Raw genomic sequence first — 17,722 nt, 5'->3', positions numbered from 1 at the left:
TATGTATAGTACTCACCCCCTGATTCATGAGGCCCTACAGAGTCTGGATTTCCTGCTGCTCCTGACGGCCCTGGCAAGGCTGGTAAAAACATAAGTGATCAGAGTAGGTTTACCTATTATCATATTATTAAATCATACTGCATAAAGAACCTCAATATATGAATAAAGTGTATTGAATGGTGTAGGAAATTACCACCCTTTCATGTTAGCATGAAGTAGAATGAAAAACAAAAAGTCTGCATAAGTATTACAGACCCCAAAATCCATTTATACAAAACTCAAGAGAGATGGAAAAAATTAACGGATGACAATAAACAGTACATATAGTTATTACACTACTGCATATATCACCGATTTGTTTGTTGTCAAACAAATTACTATAGAATTATTATTGTTCTCAGAATCACAACTAAATTATAAAGTGCTAATAAAAAATATTTCACCAAATTCATAATGTATGAGTGCACTGGTTAAACTAAAATTTTAAAAAATGATACTTCAATGACTGACCAATCATACCGTAATCCATCCCCTACAATTTGCTGGTCAGAATTAACATTATACAGCCCTGGGAGATTCTCACTATTTTACAATATCTGATTTTACTTTGACTTTAATAACCTAATTTTCACAGCAATTTATTATAATATTATTTAATAAGACCCCTATGACAACAAATCATCTATCTCAACCAACTTGTAATGCAATATTTGCAAGACTTCACTATATCATTAGAGATTATGGTATTAATGTAACATTATTCAGACAATTTATGATTCCACTACGGAAATACTACTGTAAAAATCAGCACCCTTTGGTGAGCTTTTGTTAACTATTATATATTAGGAGGATCTCACAAAATTCATTTGTGGCAAATCACTCACAGATCGCCTATGAATATACGTATATCAATGTTCTTTTATTACTTGCTGTAAATTTATAATTTACACTATAAAGTTGGTTGTGGTATTGTTTTGAATCTGATTACGTGCTTACATTGTATCATGTTCCAAAATGGAAAAACAAAGGTAGTGCTTAAACTGTAACTGTTCCAAAATGAAAAATGAAAGACAAAGATAGTGCTTAAATTGTATCATGTTTCAAAATGGAAAAATAAAGGTAGTGCTTAAACTGTACTGTCATGTTCTAAAATGAAAAAACAAAGATAAAAAGTCAAATTACTCAAAAGTTTACCAAAACATTTCTGTGGATGACATCACTGGAATTTTAACAATTGGAATTACGTAGTACCATATATTTCCACGTATAAGACGACCTTTAAATCTTAAAATTCACCCCTAAAAACTGGGGGTCGTCTTATACTGCAATACTAAAGATTAAACCTAGAATTCTAAGATGTGTATCGGTAGGCTAGCCTTGGCCTCGGTGTTATAGCCTAACAACATTTTTACCTTATATATTATTGGCATATCTTCATAACAAATAGCCTATTTAAGGAATAATTAGATATAAATGAAAAAACTTTTATCTATGCAATCCTTGCTGCGAAAATGTAAACATCAAGTTAGGTTGTGTTCACAGCAATCTTTATCTTTCAGTAAACTTTTAGAAATTTCAATGGTGGTGTAATTACGGTAGTATAATAACATTTAGGATAACATAATATTAATTTTCCATTAAAATTTTCTCATACATATCACAAGATTGATTATATGTGCCACCATCTTAAGGATTCCAGTCTGGTTCTGGCGAGTCGAATTCAGCTTTGTCGTCAAAATCATACAAATTATCTCTGGTGCCGTCCATGGCATTTTTTTAAATGATTTTATGACACTACTTTATGTTCCCTTATGCTTTTATGACAAAATGCAGCGAACATCAAGTGAGGCAACACACAAAGCTGTTTGTAAGTGTTTCGAACAATTCAGTCATATGAATGATAATTGTGTATGATAATTATTGTTCATTATTGTATTGTTGTTATTAACGGTTGTTTGAGAATGGCTATGAAACGTAAACAAAACAACGGTTTCCCTTTTAGACGACCAACTGTATGAAAAACATTTAGAATCGACTTTGTTCTATTCGGCAACTAAAAACAGTGATGATACTGGTGAATTGCAATCAGCCGATTATTTTAAGGCAGTAAGCAAAACCAGAATGCAAATGGCACACCATCGCGTTTATTAAGAGCTCCGCTAAAATGGTTAAAACTCGGCCGTTTCTCGATGGTGGCTTCCATAAGTAAATATAAAAAAAAAAATTTTTTCATCCCTCATGAAGTGAAGATCTCTAGAAAGAATACTAGTAAATTAAAGCTGCCAGTTATAGCCGAGGCTGAATAAAACAAATAACTGCCAGGTGGAAGTGATATTTGGAACTGGAGAGATCGCACCTAACGCTTATACAATGAAGTAATATCAGCATGTTTTCAACCAAACTTCGTTAATTTACAATAAAAGGTATCTCAGAATTATATCTCTTCTAACAAATAATGGCAATGATATTGAGAATATGTGTACTCAAATCAGCCAAGATTTTGAGAATGTAAACACTATCAAATGCAAATGAAGTACATGATGGTGTTTATATATTCTGTAATACAGTAACAATAGGATAATAGTAATACTGTAATTGGATACAACAAGCAAAACAACCTTTATTCAAGTCATCATTATTATAAATATAGTTGTACAGTTTAATTTTTGCAAATAATCACTTTTCTCCAAAATACATTTCTATTTTGTAATTTAGAAGTTGTCATGTACTACAGATGAGATAAATTCAATAAAATTTGCCATGATTTTTTACCTCGTCTTATATAAAGGTTGTCTTAAACACGGAAATATACGGTAAGTTATCACTGAAATCTTCCATTATTAATACTTTGCTCAGCAATTTCCTTTTTCCTTCAACAGTACATGATTACACATCAGACAACTGATGACATAAGACATCACATTTAGCCATGTTCTACAGCATTTCAACCAGGAATTTGTGCTATTCCCTTAGTGCCTATGGCTCTTAAAAATTAGCGAACACTTTCTTCCCCTAAGGTAAAAATCCTCTAGAGTAGGGCTTACAGTGTGCCTTGCATGGCATACCTTTAACAGCACTGAAAATTATTTGCAAGGTCCATTTAACCCCAGAGACACTGCTTTCTTTTACATTGGTCTCTTTCCACCTAATTGTCTAACATCTTCAATTTAAAAGTGTTCCTATTTTTAGTTAATTCTTATAATCAAATCACTTAGTTATGCCTTATGAGTCTCAAAATGTGATTAAGTGGTCTTTATAAATATTTAAATAATAAATGTAATATGGTAGAAATAGTACCATATAAATTATGAAGAGGCTGTATGTAATGCTATTTAGGGTTGTATAACAGTGCTTCTAGTTATATTGGTCGATACAATAGCATTTATTCATCAGTTTGTTTTAATGTCCATAACTTTATTAATATATATAGTACTGTGAATGTCCTTTCTCCACATATGAGATTTATTTGGAATGAATCTTACCTACTGTTAAAGTTAACTTATACATCAGCACCAATAGGTGAGGAGATACAAGCCAAATTTAACAGTAGATAAATATCTAAATAATAAATCTTATTATGAAAATTTATATTATATTCTGTGTAAGATTGAAGTACAAGTTACTGGCCATTTTTGCTGTAATCCAAAACATATCACAATGGCTAAGAGATGAACCTTTTCTAGATTCTAACTAAATCATTGAAAAATAAGTTGAAAATAAGATTTATATTTCCCAAATTAAAACATTCTAATACATACTGTAGTACTTGTAAATCTGTTACTATGATGCATTAATATTTTACTATAGAACAAATTCTACTGAGAAAAATTATACAGCAAAGATACTGCTAAATCTAATATGAAAGGAGATGCCAAAACAAGCAAAATTAACTCCCATTATAAAAAAATTTGCTTAATGCCAGGCATTACAAATAAGTTCTAGAAATCATATAAGGGGGAGGGGAAGGACGTTTAACTAAAAAATACAGTAAAAATACAGAATTAGCCGAATTCAAAATGAAAATAAATCCATGCAATATCAATAAGAGAGAAAAAGATTACTATACTTTGAGCAATTACACAATTTACAGATGCACTTTACTTTATCTTAATCTTCTATAACAATCCCACCAAAGGGTTGTGACCATATGGCAGTAGCTGGGTGTCATTTTTCTTGGCACTGTATCATTGTCACTGCTTTAACCCTTAATGGATGGATTGATCCTCGGGGATCAAGAGTAGTAATAACAGGTTTGGAAAGAATCGGGCAGGAAAGAGGTGCTAATACTTTTATTGCCCATAAATGCACTAATGCAACTTTTATACTGACTAAGATCACGAGTGTTGGCGTCTCAGGACTTCAGTAGTGCTTGTGACTTGAGGAGAATGTTCTGCTTCTCTCTCTCACATGATGTCTTTTTGTAAATTTGCTCGTAATTATACCATGGGGTTGCTGTTGTTTTTTGTTGTCTTTTACAATAGTATGCCGGTTGTAAATGTAATTTTACAAAGAAAATTAAAAAGAAATATTAAAAAAATATATATATAAAATTAAAAAAAAGTTACTGGGTCTTCGTTCTTGGTAAATTTTTATAAATATTTTTCAACAAATATGCTAAGAATTTGTTACTGCTGTTATTACTTATCTGTTTTGATATTGTGTGAGCAGTAATTATAATCTTACAAAATAAAATGAATTTATATTATTAGAAAAAACATATAAGTTGGTAAAATTTGTCTTGTAAAAGAGGCCCCACAAGGGTTTGTAAATACATAGTCATTATCAACTTCTCATAGAAGGTAGGGGAAAATTTTTATCTAATTTTTTTTCTTTCACCATATACATTTGCATGTCTTCCTCTTTCCATTAATGTTGATGTTTTATTTTTTTTTTTAATTGCCCGACCTCAAAGTTTATTCAGCCTGAGGAGCTGCATATCGATATATTTACCCGTCCAGTAAGGGTTAAATGTTTACATTTCAGGTTACAGAACAGAATGGCATGAATCACATCCCATACAGTTGTCCCTTGAAACTCTCAAGAGGGTTAGGGGCACAAATTCACAAATAATTTGACTCCAAAACTTTGATACAGTGGGTGACCCCATGTTCACGTTATCTGGATTTGCGGATTTCTCTCTGGACCATATCTACCCATTATTCGCCGGAAATTCGCCTATTAGCAGTATTTTTCTATGACAAATATCCAGAAATTCTTTTAACAATTTTGTCATACAATGCACTTTTTGTGATGAAACTATTAAAAAAACCAGGTAAAAAAAGTTTTAAGTGGGTTTTTCTTTAGTTTTACCTCCCAAAATAGGCCATTTTCAGCATTTTTATAGGGGTTCCAACTATTTGCGGATTCTAAACATTCTGGGGAGGGGGGGTTCAGGTACGCCTCCCCTACAAATACAGGGGACCACTGTACTCAATATAAACAGCTGATTATTTACTAATAAATATGCAATACAGTCCAGTCAATTACACCAATTTAATGAATACAGTAAAAATTGTGAGATAGAATTCCTACATGTACTACAGTTTATTCTTTATGGTGCATACAAATTGTTTAAAAAAAAACTATACCATTGAGAAGAATTACTGTAATCTTAAAAATATCACTTGCCTTATACATAATCAACTTCCACTTTCTTCTTTAACACAATGAATCAGCTATATTGATCAGTGGTGATGATGCTGATAATGGTGACAATGTTGACAAACTATACAGAATTATTAACATTTATTCCATAAGTGAAGGTGGAGTGTCTGATCTTTACCATCTTTGTTATAGTAAATTCACATCAACCGTGCATTTGATGTCGAGGCTCGTCCCTTACGATGCTCCTGATTGGGTGTTGATAAGCCAATCACAGGGGTGGAAACTCTCAGTCTCTCTCGAGAGTTCACGTTCCACCTCTCCTGAGGGAATAAGTCTTTCACAAGTGTCCCTCAGGAGAAGTGGAACGTACATCCTGCCTATGTGAACTCTTGAGAGAGACTAAGAGTTTCCAGCCTTGTGATTAGCTTATCAACAACCAACAGGAGTGTCGTAAGGGACTGGCTTAGACATCAAATGCATGGTTCAAGTGAATCTACTATAGTACGTACTTCATTATGAGGAGTGGAGGAGGAGCCAGGATTCTGGGTTTGACCTTCTAAAAATACATAGTGATTTTCTGCTTGATGTTTTTGCCTTTACATTTGTTTAAATATCTACACAGTACTATTGTGTGACTACTGCTTCTTCCATTTCCTTTACTTTCAAGGCACTTACTGACAGGTCAGTATCATAAAAATAGTCTGTAAGAGCAGTGAACTACACAATCTCTTAGCAATATCATCTAAAGTAAACTTGTTTCTGGGCATTGCTTGTTATGTTGTTCTTCATCTGGTAAATATCTCTTTGGGTTAGATCCATCAAGTCAGCTTCTGTCAACGCAACTGAGCAGTGTCAATTAAATCTTGAATTTCCACAAGTTTCATATCTTAAAACTGTTCCACACCTACATTCTTTGCCAAGGTCACAATTTTTTTATTTCTCTGATATGCTCCAAGGTAATCTGGCTAAAGCTTTCCCCAGCATGAGTATACTGTCCCAGGCTTTATTGCTTTCCTGGCTTATATCTACGGCATCAGAAAATGTTTAAAGTTGGCTAGGATGATTGGCCAGTATCAGTAAAACCTTAAAAGATAATCCTTTACTGACACAGTACCTACCAACTTCTGTGACCAAACAGCAATGAAACCATTCTTAAGATGTTTTGGCAGTCCATTCTTTCTTGACATGCATCCAAAAATCTGGCAATTGTAATCTATCTTTCTATCTTCTAGGCTCAGAGATTAGTAGCTTATAAATCGAGGCTCCCCTGACCATAAATCTGAGAGCGTTAGCAAAAAACAGGATCTTTGATTTCTCTCTTCCAGCATCATTACCTAGTGCTCAAGTCTCTTCTTGGTTAAATAATGTCTTAAGTACCATTTTTTTCCCTGAAATAAACAGTTTCATTGACACTAAAATGCTGTTATGGTAAGTGTCCTTTTTGCTCTATAGGTTTCTTTATGATGTACAGAAACTCCTTAGCCGTCTCTTAGTTGGTAGACGCTGCTTCTCATGTATTTTAATATGTTGTAGTCCAGACCTCTTCCTAAAATGATCTACTTGCTTATGGATTCATACAAGGAAATGGCCTTTCTTGAATTATATATTAGTCGAATAGGATTCCTTTTAGGAAGCAATCATGTACCCAAAAGATTAGTGGTTTATTCCAACCAATAAAGTAAAGAACTTTACCAAAAATGCCGCATTTTTGCACTGCTGGTCTAGCTTCTGCAACAGCTGCATGAATTGACTTTTCCTTCTTATGTATATACTACTCAATTGATTCACCAATACTAAAATATAGCAGGCAATCTCAGAATATGTGACTGCAATATATAGACAATCTAGCCATCTAATCTTTTCCTGTAGGGCCTTGACTTCCTTTTGCCTCATTCATAGCCATTTTAGCAACACTAAGAATCTTACTTTTTGGATCACAACTGGATTCAAGATTTCACAGCTGACTGCACCACAGATATGGGTGTCTAGTGACACTGGGTGTGGCAAATATGCAAGGCAGGCTGGAACTTGAGATGGAGCTGCTGGCATCCCACTACAAAACATGCAGATCCACAGTTCTTTTGAGAACTGTAATGATTGAAAATGTTCACAATTTTCATAAAAGTTGTGTAAGTATTCGTGCTAGTAAATTAAAAATATTTGACATACAGTACTTACAATGTAACTTTTAGTTACCTCTATATTTCCAACCTTTCCCTTACTATGGCCAATGTCTACTGTTTCTATGTGACATTTTTTTATATTTGTTATAATCTATGCACACTGTACTGTACTTAAAAGGTAAAACAGACTAATGTGCATGTGTACTTCAGTTTTCTGTGTATTACTAAACTAGAGTTTTCTTTACATTTTTAACCTATGTGAGTCATCAGAAAATTTACTTGAGTGGCTACAAAGCTGAAAAAAAAATATCCCATGTGATCACCGTACTCAAAGCCAAAGTCCAAGGCCCCTGAGTTTTGAAGGACAACTGTAAGAGAGTTGGACATTTATTTCCCGAGGTCTGGAAAACAACATTGCCAAAGAAATGATCCCACAGCAAGTTGCCAGGCCTACTGAACCTGATACTCTCGAGATTTTTTTTGCTTTACACTTCATATAGATACATTATGCTAAAAACAAAAGCTTCAGCTCAATATTAGACAACAAACAACCAATATAACAACAACAGAGCACGGTCTTATCAATACGTGTACACATCAGCTCTGGGGAAAATCAACATGTTGATGATTCTGGTGCTGTATCTCTAATTCAGGCTTTAACCCAATTACCAAAGCTTTCCGTGATTTTTCTTTAGAAAAACTTCTTTGTAAAGCAAATGCATTTCCAAAGAGGAATAATCATTCAGTATATTCTTGACTACTGAACCATAGTTCATTTTTCTTTTTACTATGATTAATATACTTTTTTTATTCTTTTACCATTTAACTACCATTTCTAAGATGTTTACTCACTTCCCTGCATTATGTTACAAAAGACTATTTGGGAGCATCCACAATAAGGGAAACCTTTCCTTGTACTAATTACTGTAGCCAATAAGTAGAGAAAAATAAATGAAAATAATCATGGCAAGAATAAGACTTTCTTCAAAGACCCACAAAGCCTTTAGGTAAAGTTTGTTATTCAATAAAAATCAACAAAATAATAGCAATAAACTCTTCAAAACCAAATATCTAAAAGGCAAAACAATTAAGATGTGTAACTCAACATATAAACACACACACACACACACAGGTACGCTCAAGACTAAAAATACCAATCAAGGCTCTCTGGTCTATCATCAAGAAAACTACAAATTAGAAACTTAAACTACCACTAAATACAAGAAGCAAGCTTGACCTGTACCAACCTAAGACATCAGTAATTGAAAACATACAACCCTAATCCCACGAAGCCATAATCTTTAAGACTCCAATATTCACATTCTACATGGCCTCAACAGAAACAAACTGCAATCAGTGCTACTTACAGACCACTTTTTAACATTAACATGAAAATAAGCCACATACATTCCACATACCTAGAGGATAAAGTACAGATTGCCTTGGATCTAGGCCCTCGCCTGAGTGAGATGTAGGATCAGTTAGTTCTGATGTTTCACTATATACTTCCGCCATAACATCACCCGGTTCACTTTTTAACTCTCTTCGGTCCTGCCGTACGTCGTCCTCGCCAGGCAAAGTTCCACTAAGAGAACCACCAGATTCAATTTCCACAGTAGCTTCCACCACACATTCTGCAAAATTATAACCATCACAGAAACTTTCAAGCAAGTCAGTCTCATTTCTTTGTGGAAGAAAATACTCAAACCTGTCTCATTTCTTTGCACAAGGCGATCATCAAGCAAACCTTTTGGTTAGCCAGACTTTCAAATCTGAAAATATTTAAAATATTGCAACTTCTCCAACATGTATTTAATAGCATAAATCAATCTACATAATTCATCAAAGATATTCCAGGGAGAGCCACTAAAGAGTAATAACACTGAAGCTTAAGAACAACCACCCCTACAGAATGCATACTACATTTTATCCTTCAAATTAATTCTCCAAAGCATCCACCTCATTCAGCCTGCATCTTGAAAATATAAATTTTCATCAAGTACCAAAAATTTTACCCTTTAACATGCAGGAAATTTATTAAAAAACCATTAACTTCCTTTCTTTCAAAATTAAAGAAATATAAACTGTTTATCAAAACATGGAATAAAGGTGATTTTAATGAATAAAACTCAGAAGAGGACTAATATTTGCTGGGATCCAAAATCTTAGTGGGAAACAAATAAATCTGCAAATGAAAAAAACATTAAAATAATAATGTCATGAGGTATGTAGAAAAAACTAGACAACCAACCTGAGAAAAGCTTATCACAAGAGAGAAGTCAGTGATAGTCCTAAAGAAAGGACCATGTACAGAGGTGCAAAATCCTGCCACTAACACTCATTTCCAATTTTAAAACATTACCTTTCTCAAAATTTCATTGGCTTGCAGAGCAATTTACGGAAAACATCTACAGTAATACCACGTACTTCGAACTTAATCCATTCCAGAAGGCTGTTTTAAGTACAATTTGTTCGAAATATGAAACAAATATCCCCATAGGAGATAAAAGGAATCAGGATAATTCATTCCAGCCAACCCAAAAAGTCCCCCTTTTCACATTTTTTTCTATTATTAGTGTAAAAAGTTTAATAAAAAGTCTAATGAAACTACGTTATATGACGTAAAATTTTATTTATTCTGTGTATGATTTATGAACTGCTTGGTAAAAATGGCGCCGGCCCGGCTGGGGGATGGAGGGAGGAGAGATGGGAACCCTTTGAGCAAACCGAATTGGTTGCAGTATGCAAAGGTTGATAAAATTAATTTTATTCACATATCAGGTACAAAGATAGTCAAAGGAATCGATAGTGTGAGTGTGTCCGAGAGAGAGAGAGAGAGAGAGAGAGAGAGAGAGAGAGAGAGAGAGAGAGAGAGAGAGAGAGAGAGAGAGAGAGAGAAAATCAGCGTGTTTACACTTAGATCTTAAGTGCATGAAAGAGATTAATTATACCACAATACATCAACTTACTGTTGGTAAACGGCAGACTTTTAAAACAAACATGAGGATTTTGCAAACAAATAAGTAATAAGTCAAGAATGCAGGAAAAGGAAAGTTAAAATAATTTTTCACAAGGAAGCCGTTTCAACAAACAATCATAGGCGGGCAGAAAATGAAAGCGGTGCCAGTTTGTTTATGACAGAGCCGAGTTACTTTTACAGTAGTAAAAAGCATTACTGTCTTTACCATAACAAACACAAAAGGGATTTGGGCAGATCGAGTGTAAGTGAAAGAAATGGGCGAATAATCATCCCAGACCAGCTGATTAGTCAGTTGGAAGCAGAGCCATTCTTCTCTCTCTCTCTCTCTCTCTCTCTCTCTCTCTCTCTCTCTCTCTCTCCATCCTATCTCTCTATCTCTCTCTCCTCTCTCGTCTCTCTCTCTTCTCTCCCAGAAAAACATCTCACTCTCTCTCTTTTTCCTTAATCAGCGCGCGCACCAAACTGACTCGAGCAGGCTTTTTTTTTTTTTTTACCGTATTGCATTTGTTTCCATGTTTTATCATTATGTTAAAATTAATGGTGAAATAAAATTTTATTTTTTATTGTGAACTGGTACTGCTTTTACGTACATGTTATAGCAAAGATTTTAGTGTCTCTTCTCTCCTCAACAATACCACGACATACGATAACTTAAAATCATTCATTCATTATTCCTCAAAAATATAAATGCTTCATTCCTCTACCTCAAGTTAGCTGTGTACCACCACAATGACGAATGATTTTGTTCATCATTTGTGCTAAATTTTATTGTGATAAGCTTTATTCTTTCATTTACTATTTTGTTAATACTGTTCAACTAGACCACCTCACTCAGCGCACCGAATACTGGCTCAATTAAGATTTTTTTTTTTTTTTTTTTTTTTGGTATTGTTTGATTTTTTCATATTCTATCATTATGTTAAATTTATTGTGATATTTTATCATTACATGCAGTCCCAAGGTTAAGAGGGGGGTTCCGTTCTTGAGACGCATCATAAGCCGAAAATCGTCATAAGCCGGAACATCATCAAAAACCCAAAGAAAACCTTACTTTTAATGCTTGGGGTGCATTGTAAACTAAGTAATCTGCATTCTTGTTGCATTTTACATAAAAGAAACCTTCAAATATTGATTATTTTGCATTTTTGGTGTCATATTTCATCTGCCAGATCAGCATTGTAGGCGTCGTAACCCTGGAACATGCATCATAACCCTGGAAATAATTTCTGATGAATATAATTGAAAAGCGCCTTAACCTCGGAATGTCATAAGCCGAACCCGTCGTAACCCGGGGACTGCCTATATGTTAAATTTATTGAGAAATAAAATTTTATTTTTCATGTGAATTGGTACTGTTTTTATGTACATATTATAGTAAAGATTTAACTGTCTCTTCTCTCCTCAACAATACCACGACGCACGATAACTTAAAATCATTTGATCATTATTAATCAAAAATATAAATGCTCCCTCCCTCTACCTCTAGTTAGCTGTGTATCACCGCAATGACAAATGACTTTGTTAATCATTAGTGCAAAATTTTTTCTGTGAAAAGCTTTGTTCTTTCATTTACTATTTTGTTAATATTGTTCAACTAGACAGTCTCACTCGGCGCACCGAACACTGGCTCAATTGAGACCTTTTGCATTTGATTGTTTTCATATTTTATCATTACGTTAAATTTATTGGGAAATTCATTTTTCACGTGAATTGTTATTGCTTATACATACATACAGAAATATTTTAACTCTCTCTTCTCTCTTCAACATACCAACGCTCCCTTGTTCAGTCTAAGTCAGCTGGGTGTGACGTCACCGCAGCTACATACGATTTTATACATTTATACATCTATTATGCTAATTTTATATTAAATGCTTTATACTTTTATTTATTTTGTCAAATATTGTTATCCTTAAACTACCTATATATTATAAATGAAAACAAAAAATTGAATACAGTTTAACTTGTAAGACCCAGTAGGCCGTCGAATACAAGTATAAACTAGATAATCAGTCAGTTCAAAGTAAAAGCATTTGTTCGACAAACTATACAAAATTTTCTCGAAAATTTTGTTCGAAAAACGGAAAGTTTGACATAAGAAACGTTCGACAAATGAGGTACCACTGTACCTACAAAAAGCATTGCCTTTTTCAGCATACCTAATAAGAGCAAGAATCATTTACTACTAGAAAGACCTTGAAACAGTAAATTTACAGAATGGATTACTGTTTAATCGTTCCACGAAACTAGCATGAAAGCTTCAAACTAATGATATTCAGTAAAAAAATCAATCAAGCTACAAAATCCAAATTCTTATATGGTATCATAAAATGGGAAAGTGTTTTTCTGCCCTCATCCTACAATCAATGAAAAGACTGCCTCCTTAGTTAAAATTAAGAGTTAATACTAGACACAACACCAGCTTTAAAATAGTAAAATTGTTTGAAAGAATTCTCATTAATCATATGCTGCCTTATCTCCATGGACATAGAAATATTCCGTCACATCAAGTTACAAGTCATGTTTGAGAGGCCCCAATGAACATGCCTGTCCTGTCTATTCTCACTGTAGATGAATGCTGTCTAGTAAACTTATTTACTCTTCCAAGGAATAACACTGGTTATGCAGTACCTTAATTTTTTATTCATCACTCCATCATTATGTTAATTGGGTTATAAAATGAGTTTGGTCTATTCTCATTGGTGCAACTTAGGAGATTGCATCAGATATCTTCCCCTATTAATGTGAGTACAGTAATGCCCTTCCTTTCTGATTTCTGGTTATTTCTGCCATTTTCATCAAGTTAACTGTCTTACTAAATTCCAACTTAGTTTTACATTTTTCCTGCTAGGATGGCTGTCTTGTGACAAAAAGATTCACAATTTGCTATCACAGAGTTTTTCATGGGTAATGCTTATGCCTACCCATTCTTTTATTCAGTTTAAAATCTTAAGTCATTCTTCCTTGAGTAAGATGACCAGTGGTTCTCTGTAACCTTGAGAACACGCCTAAATTTGTGTTTTTTTATTTATTTATTTATTTATTTTTTTTTGCAAATTACTCATTCTTTTATTAACTGTTCTTTACTAAGTAAGGGCTGGAGGGCACATTTTATTTGAGTTTGGCTTTAGTGTTTTGTATTTAAAATTAATTTGTTCTGACCTACATGTACTTGTCAAGGTATGCTCGAGTTCAAGACCAACTGGACAAGGATAATCATTATCTCAGTTCATCGCACCACAGGCACCAGCTTTTTCCTACACTGTGAGACGTGCCATGATTAGTCAGTGGATCAATGGTTCTGCTTCATCCACATAGCAGTCTGTTAAGGAACGTACATAACTTCTTGTGTTAAGCCTCTTCCTTTAATAATGTCACAGGGTCATCATTCTGCTGAGAAAATGAAAGTGGAATGTATGAGGATGGAAGGTGATGCCACCACAACTGTTCATGACACTTCACCTGCTAAAAAATATTACTCTCGCTCACCAGGCAAATTATGAAGGTATGAAGATGGAAGGTGATGCCACCACAACTGTTCATGACATTTCACCTGCTAAAAAATATTACACTTGCTCAACCAGCAAATCATGACAATCATTCCGTATGACTTCTTACTCATGGATGGGATACTTCACCCATGCCTTTCTCATCTGCTTTCATTGCAGATGGGCTCCATCCAACTACCAATTTTGACGTCACTGCCTCTGCCTCCTAAAGTGTCTGTCAGCACTCCTGCTGTCATCAGGATCAATAAATTGTAGATATCTCAGCCTACGCTTACTTAGATAACCTACATTGATAGGTGTTTTCTGCAATGCAGGGAGCTATATAGGGACAGTTATAGCCAGCCACTGGCACTTTACTCAGTATGCTTTGCCTGTCACTGAGTTCTCATCTGACTTTTGCTACTATGGGTACAGCTGCCTTGCCTTCACTTAATCTTGCAGAGATGTGGATACTGAAAGAACAGGAGGTGGAGATAAACTATTTCTCCTGCACAAAACAGCACCCTCCAGAATACTGATAATTGCTGGAACTTAATACTCTCTGCAGTCCCTCCAAAACAGCAAAGTTAAACATATTGATGACAAAATGGAGGAGAATTATGATGATGATGAATCAGCCAAGGATCTTCTCACTATTCAAGAGTAGGACTTTCTCTGCAGTTATTTATAACCTTTAAGATCCTTTCCTGCCTCTTAAGGAAGCTTCAGTTAAGAGAAATCTGCCAGAATAATCCTTTCCTGCCTCTTAAGGAAGCTTCAGTTAGGGAAATCTGCCCAAATAATGAAGTCTTCTACTTGTGGTTATGATCTGTCCTTGGTAAAGTCTATCTAATCATCTTCAAAGACGAGTTACTTAAGGTTTAAAGGGGAGGAATGAATTGCAGTTACCATCAACTAATGAAGTCTCCCCATAAATTCTCTTAGCTGGACCAGTGTCCACAGAAATTTTAATAGGATCAAGGGGTACTCTTAACAGCCCCATCACCCTTCCTTCATAATAAGTTACTGGTGAGGATGGTAGCATCTTTACTTCCAGCTCACCTCACTGTTATCTGCAAAAGTAGATTCAAACGAAGTTTTGCAGGCAAAGCCTCACCCTTCTGAACTGGAATGAATAAGTTTTTGGTGGTGCCCAAATTTAGCTCACATTATATTTCCTTGAAAACTGTCCAGTTTTTCTGATGAGCTATGATAAGAATTCTCCTGCTGATTCCATTGCTAGTCATTAATAACCTCTCTTCCTGATTCCAATTCCAGTCACTAATACAGCCAGTCCCTGGTTATCGGCGGACTAGGTTAATGGCGATCCGGTTTTATGGCGTTTGTTTAGCACCATAACACACAGAGTTCCAGTTATCAGCGCTATAAGGTGCCAGAATAGAGTTATGGCACCATAACATACCTAACAGGGGCACCATTAACTAGTTATCAGTGCCATAAATCACCAAGTTTCTGTTAATGGAGGTTTTCGCTTGCTTATCGGTACCCCAACAAGAACGGAACCCCCGCCAATAATTGCCTGTAACCATCTATTTCCATTATTCAACCCCCCAAAAATCTTAATTTTCCTTTTTATAATCTCAACGGATCTTTGTTAGGCAAGATCTTTAGATTGTATAGGTCATCAGACTAATAAAAAAAAAAAAAACCTTAAAACACTCACTCACTAAAAACAGTAAGCTCTCTACCCTAAAAATTTTCAGGTCCCATCTCACTCAAAGTTTGGCCTGCTCCATTTCAACACCTATTATTCATGAAAACTCCAGTTTTATCATCAGAATTTCCCTTAATGAGGTCAAACACACATTGACTAACATATTTTGCCCTGTTCATTTTCTACCATAATTTTCTTGTTGTCCAGGACCTTATCAGTCTTTTCTTCATAATTCTGCTGGCCTCCTTTGGGATATTTCATTGTCTTCAACATTCCTGACTAAATGGCCCTCATCCCTTTCCATTACATGTCTAAACCATCAATATCTGAAGACTTACATCTGTTTTGTAGCCATTGACTACCACATTTCCACAGAGTTTTATTTACAGAGTGACCTTCCCATAACCCCTAGATCTAAATCTTAGGATTTTGTAGTCACAACTCTTCTAAGTACATATTGTCCATTTTCATTGTCATTGTCCAAACCTGTGAATAAGGCAGTTTGTACAAGTTTCATGTTCTAATATTTACTATTTTAATATACCAGAAGTCTACCAATTAATTTTCACTTCATCCAGGTTACTCCTGCTCTTTTTCTTGTTGGCCAATCTATACCTATTCAAAGTCCAGGGTGTTCCAGAGGTAGCTGCTTCACATTCTAGCATCTTCCTAGGAAATATATCAATGTTCTACCAATTCTAAGACCCGCATTTCTACCACAACATGATGATCCTCCCCATAATGAGCATTAGAATATTTTCCTCAGTTTATATTATGGATTTAGCAACATCTGTTAAGTTCCAAACAGAATATTATATTTACCCGCACAGTACCCACCTGCCACATTCCTGACAGTCTTTTTTCCTTTACCTCCTTTAAGAGTGAGGAAAAAAAAAAAAACACACATTTAGATGTGCATTACAATTGCATGATTTTGACCTTTTCATGAAGGAAAATTAAGTTAACTGAATTTCACCATTAATTCCTCCTTTCAGTTACATTTAAATACATAAGTATCTTACAGATACGGCTGTTTTTGTCTCATCATATCTGTATTCCAATAAACCCAATCAAACAAAGTTCCTTCCATCCACAAGCAACATGTTCAAGACAAACATTCACAAACATAATTACAGTACTACTGTAAAACTAAACATTTAGCCTTAATAAAGTGTAATTTGGAAACTAAATAATTTAAAATCATAACAGGGAATTATAAAGTAAAAATAAAATATGCATGCAATCAAAAATGTTCAGACTAACTGATTAGCAAGCATAGCTCAAGTACTTGGCTATCCACACAAACAAAAAAAAACTTTGTACATTATGACATAGACTGGTATCTAAAATTTTCTATTAGGGCTCAAACATTTTATCATAATCACAGTTCACATGCAAGTTACTCCTTCATCTTAGCTTACAGATTCAATGGTCTTAGTAAGCTAATTAATCAGGATGATAAGCCTGGCTTACTAAGTACTGTTTCTTTCTATCTAACCTATTTATTTTAAGTATTACTACAGTCTTCTCTACGTCCACAATATAAGTGACTTATTGCAATTTTGTGGAAATAAAAGTTGCTGAAAAACTTTAATGGAAATTAAAACAACTAATATTATAACCATACACTATACTGTATTAGGAAAACTTTGGTTTGGATAAAAATATATTTAGACCAATACTTGTGAACTTGGCTCTTTCATAATCATTTTCAATGACAGTACTTTTTAAACCAGTGGTACAAATTTAAAATAACCAAACTTCAGTGACTGCAGCAACCAAGACTAAATAATGAAAATAGCAGATTAAATAAAACCATCACAAACATTTAGTTAGGATCACTAGAAATATC

At 34.4% G+C, this 17,722-nt stretch overlaps 1 protein-coding gene across 15 annotated transcripts in view; it reads right to left on the bottom strand.

Moving 5' to 3' along the window:
• Positions 1-17,722, bottom strand: part of LOC135215561 (protein abrupt-like) — a 156,774-nt gene that overhangs the window by 98,927 nt on the left and 40,125 nt on the right. For 13 of the 15 annotated variants that reach the window (XM_064250399.1, XM_064250398.1, XM_064250400.1 and 10 more), the window contains 2 exons: positions 9,146-9,361; positions 17-79 (listed from right to left, as the gene is read on the bottom strand). In XM_064250399.1, the coding sequence (XP_064106469.1) occupies positions 17-79; positions 9,146-9,361 (279 nt within the window). The remainder of the gene's footprint in view (positions 1-16; positions 80-9,145; positions 9,362-17,722) is intronic. The other 2 variants (XM_064250402.1, XM_064250404.1) reach the window with 1 other exon arrangement.

This window comes from Macrobrachium nipponense, chromosome 5 (assembly GCF_015104395.2).
Source record: "Macrobrachium nipponense isolate FS-2020 chromosome 5, ASM1510439v2, whole genome shotgun sequence".
Classification (NCBI taxonomy): Eukaryota; Metazoa; Arthropoda; class Malacostraca; order Decapoda; family Palaemonidae; genus Macrobrachium; species Macrobrachium nipponense.
Note: the sequence above shows the minus strand (reverse complement) of the source record. Positions and strands in the feature narration are given on the sequence as shown.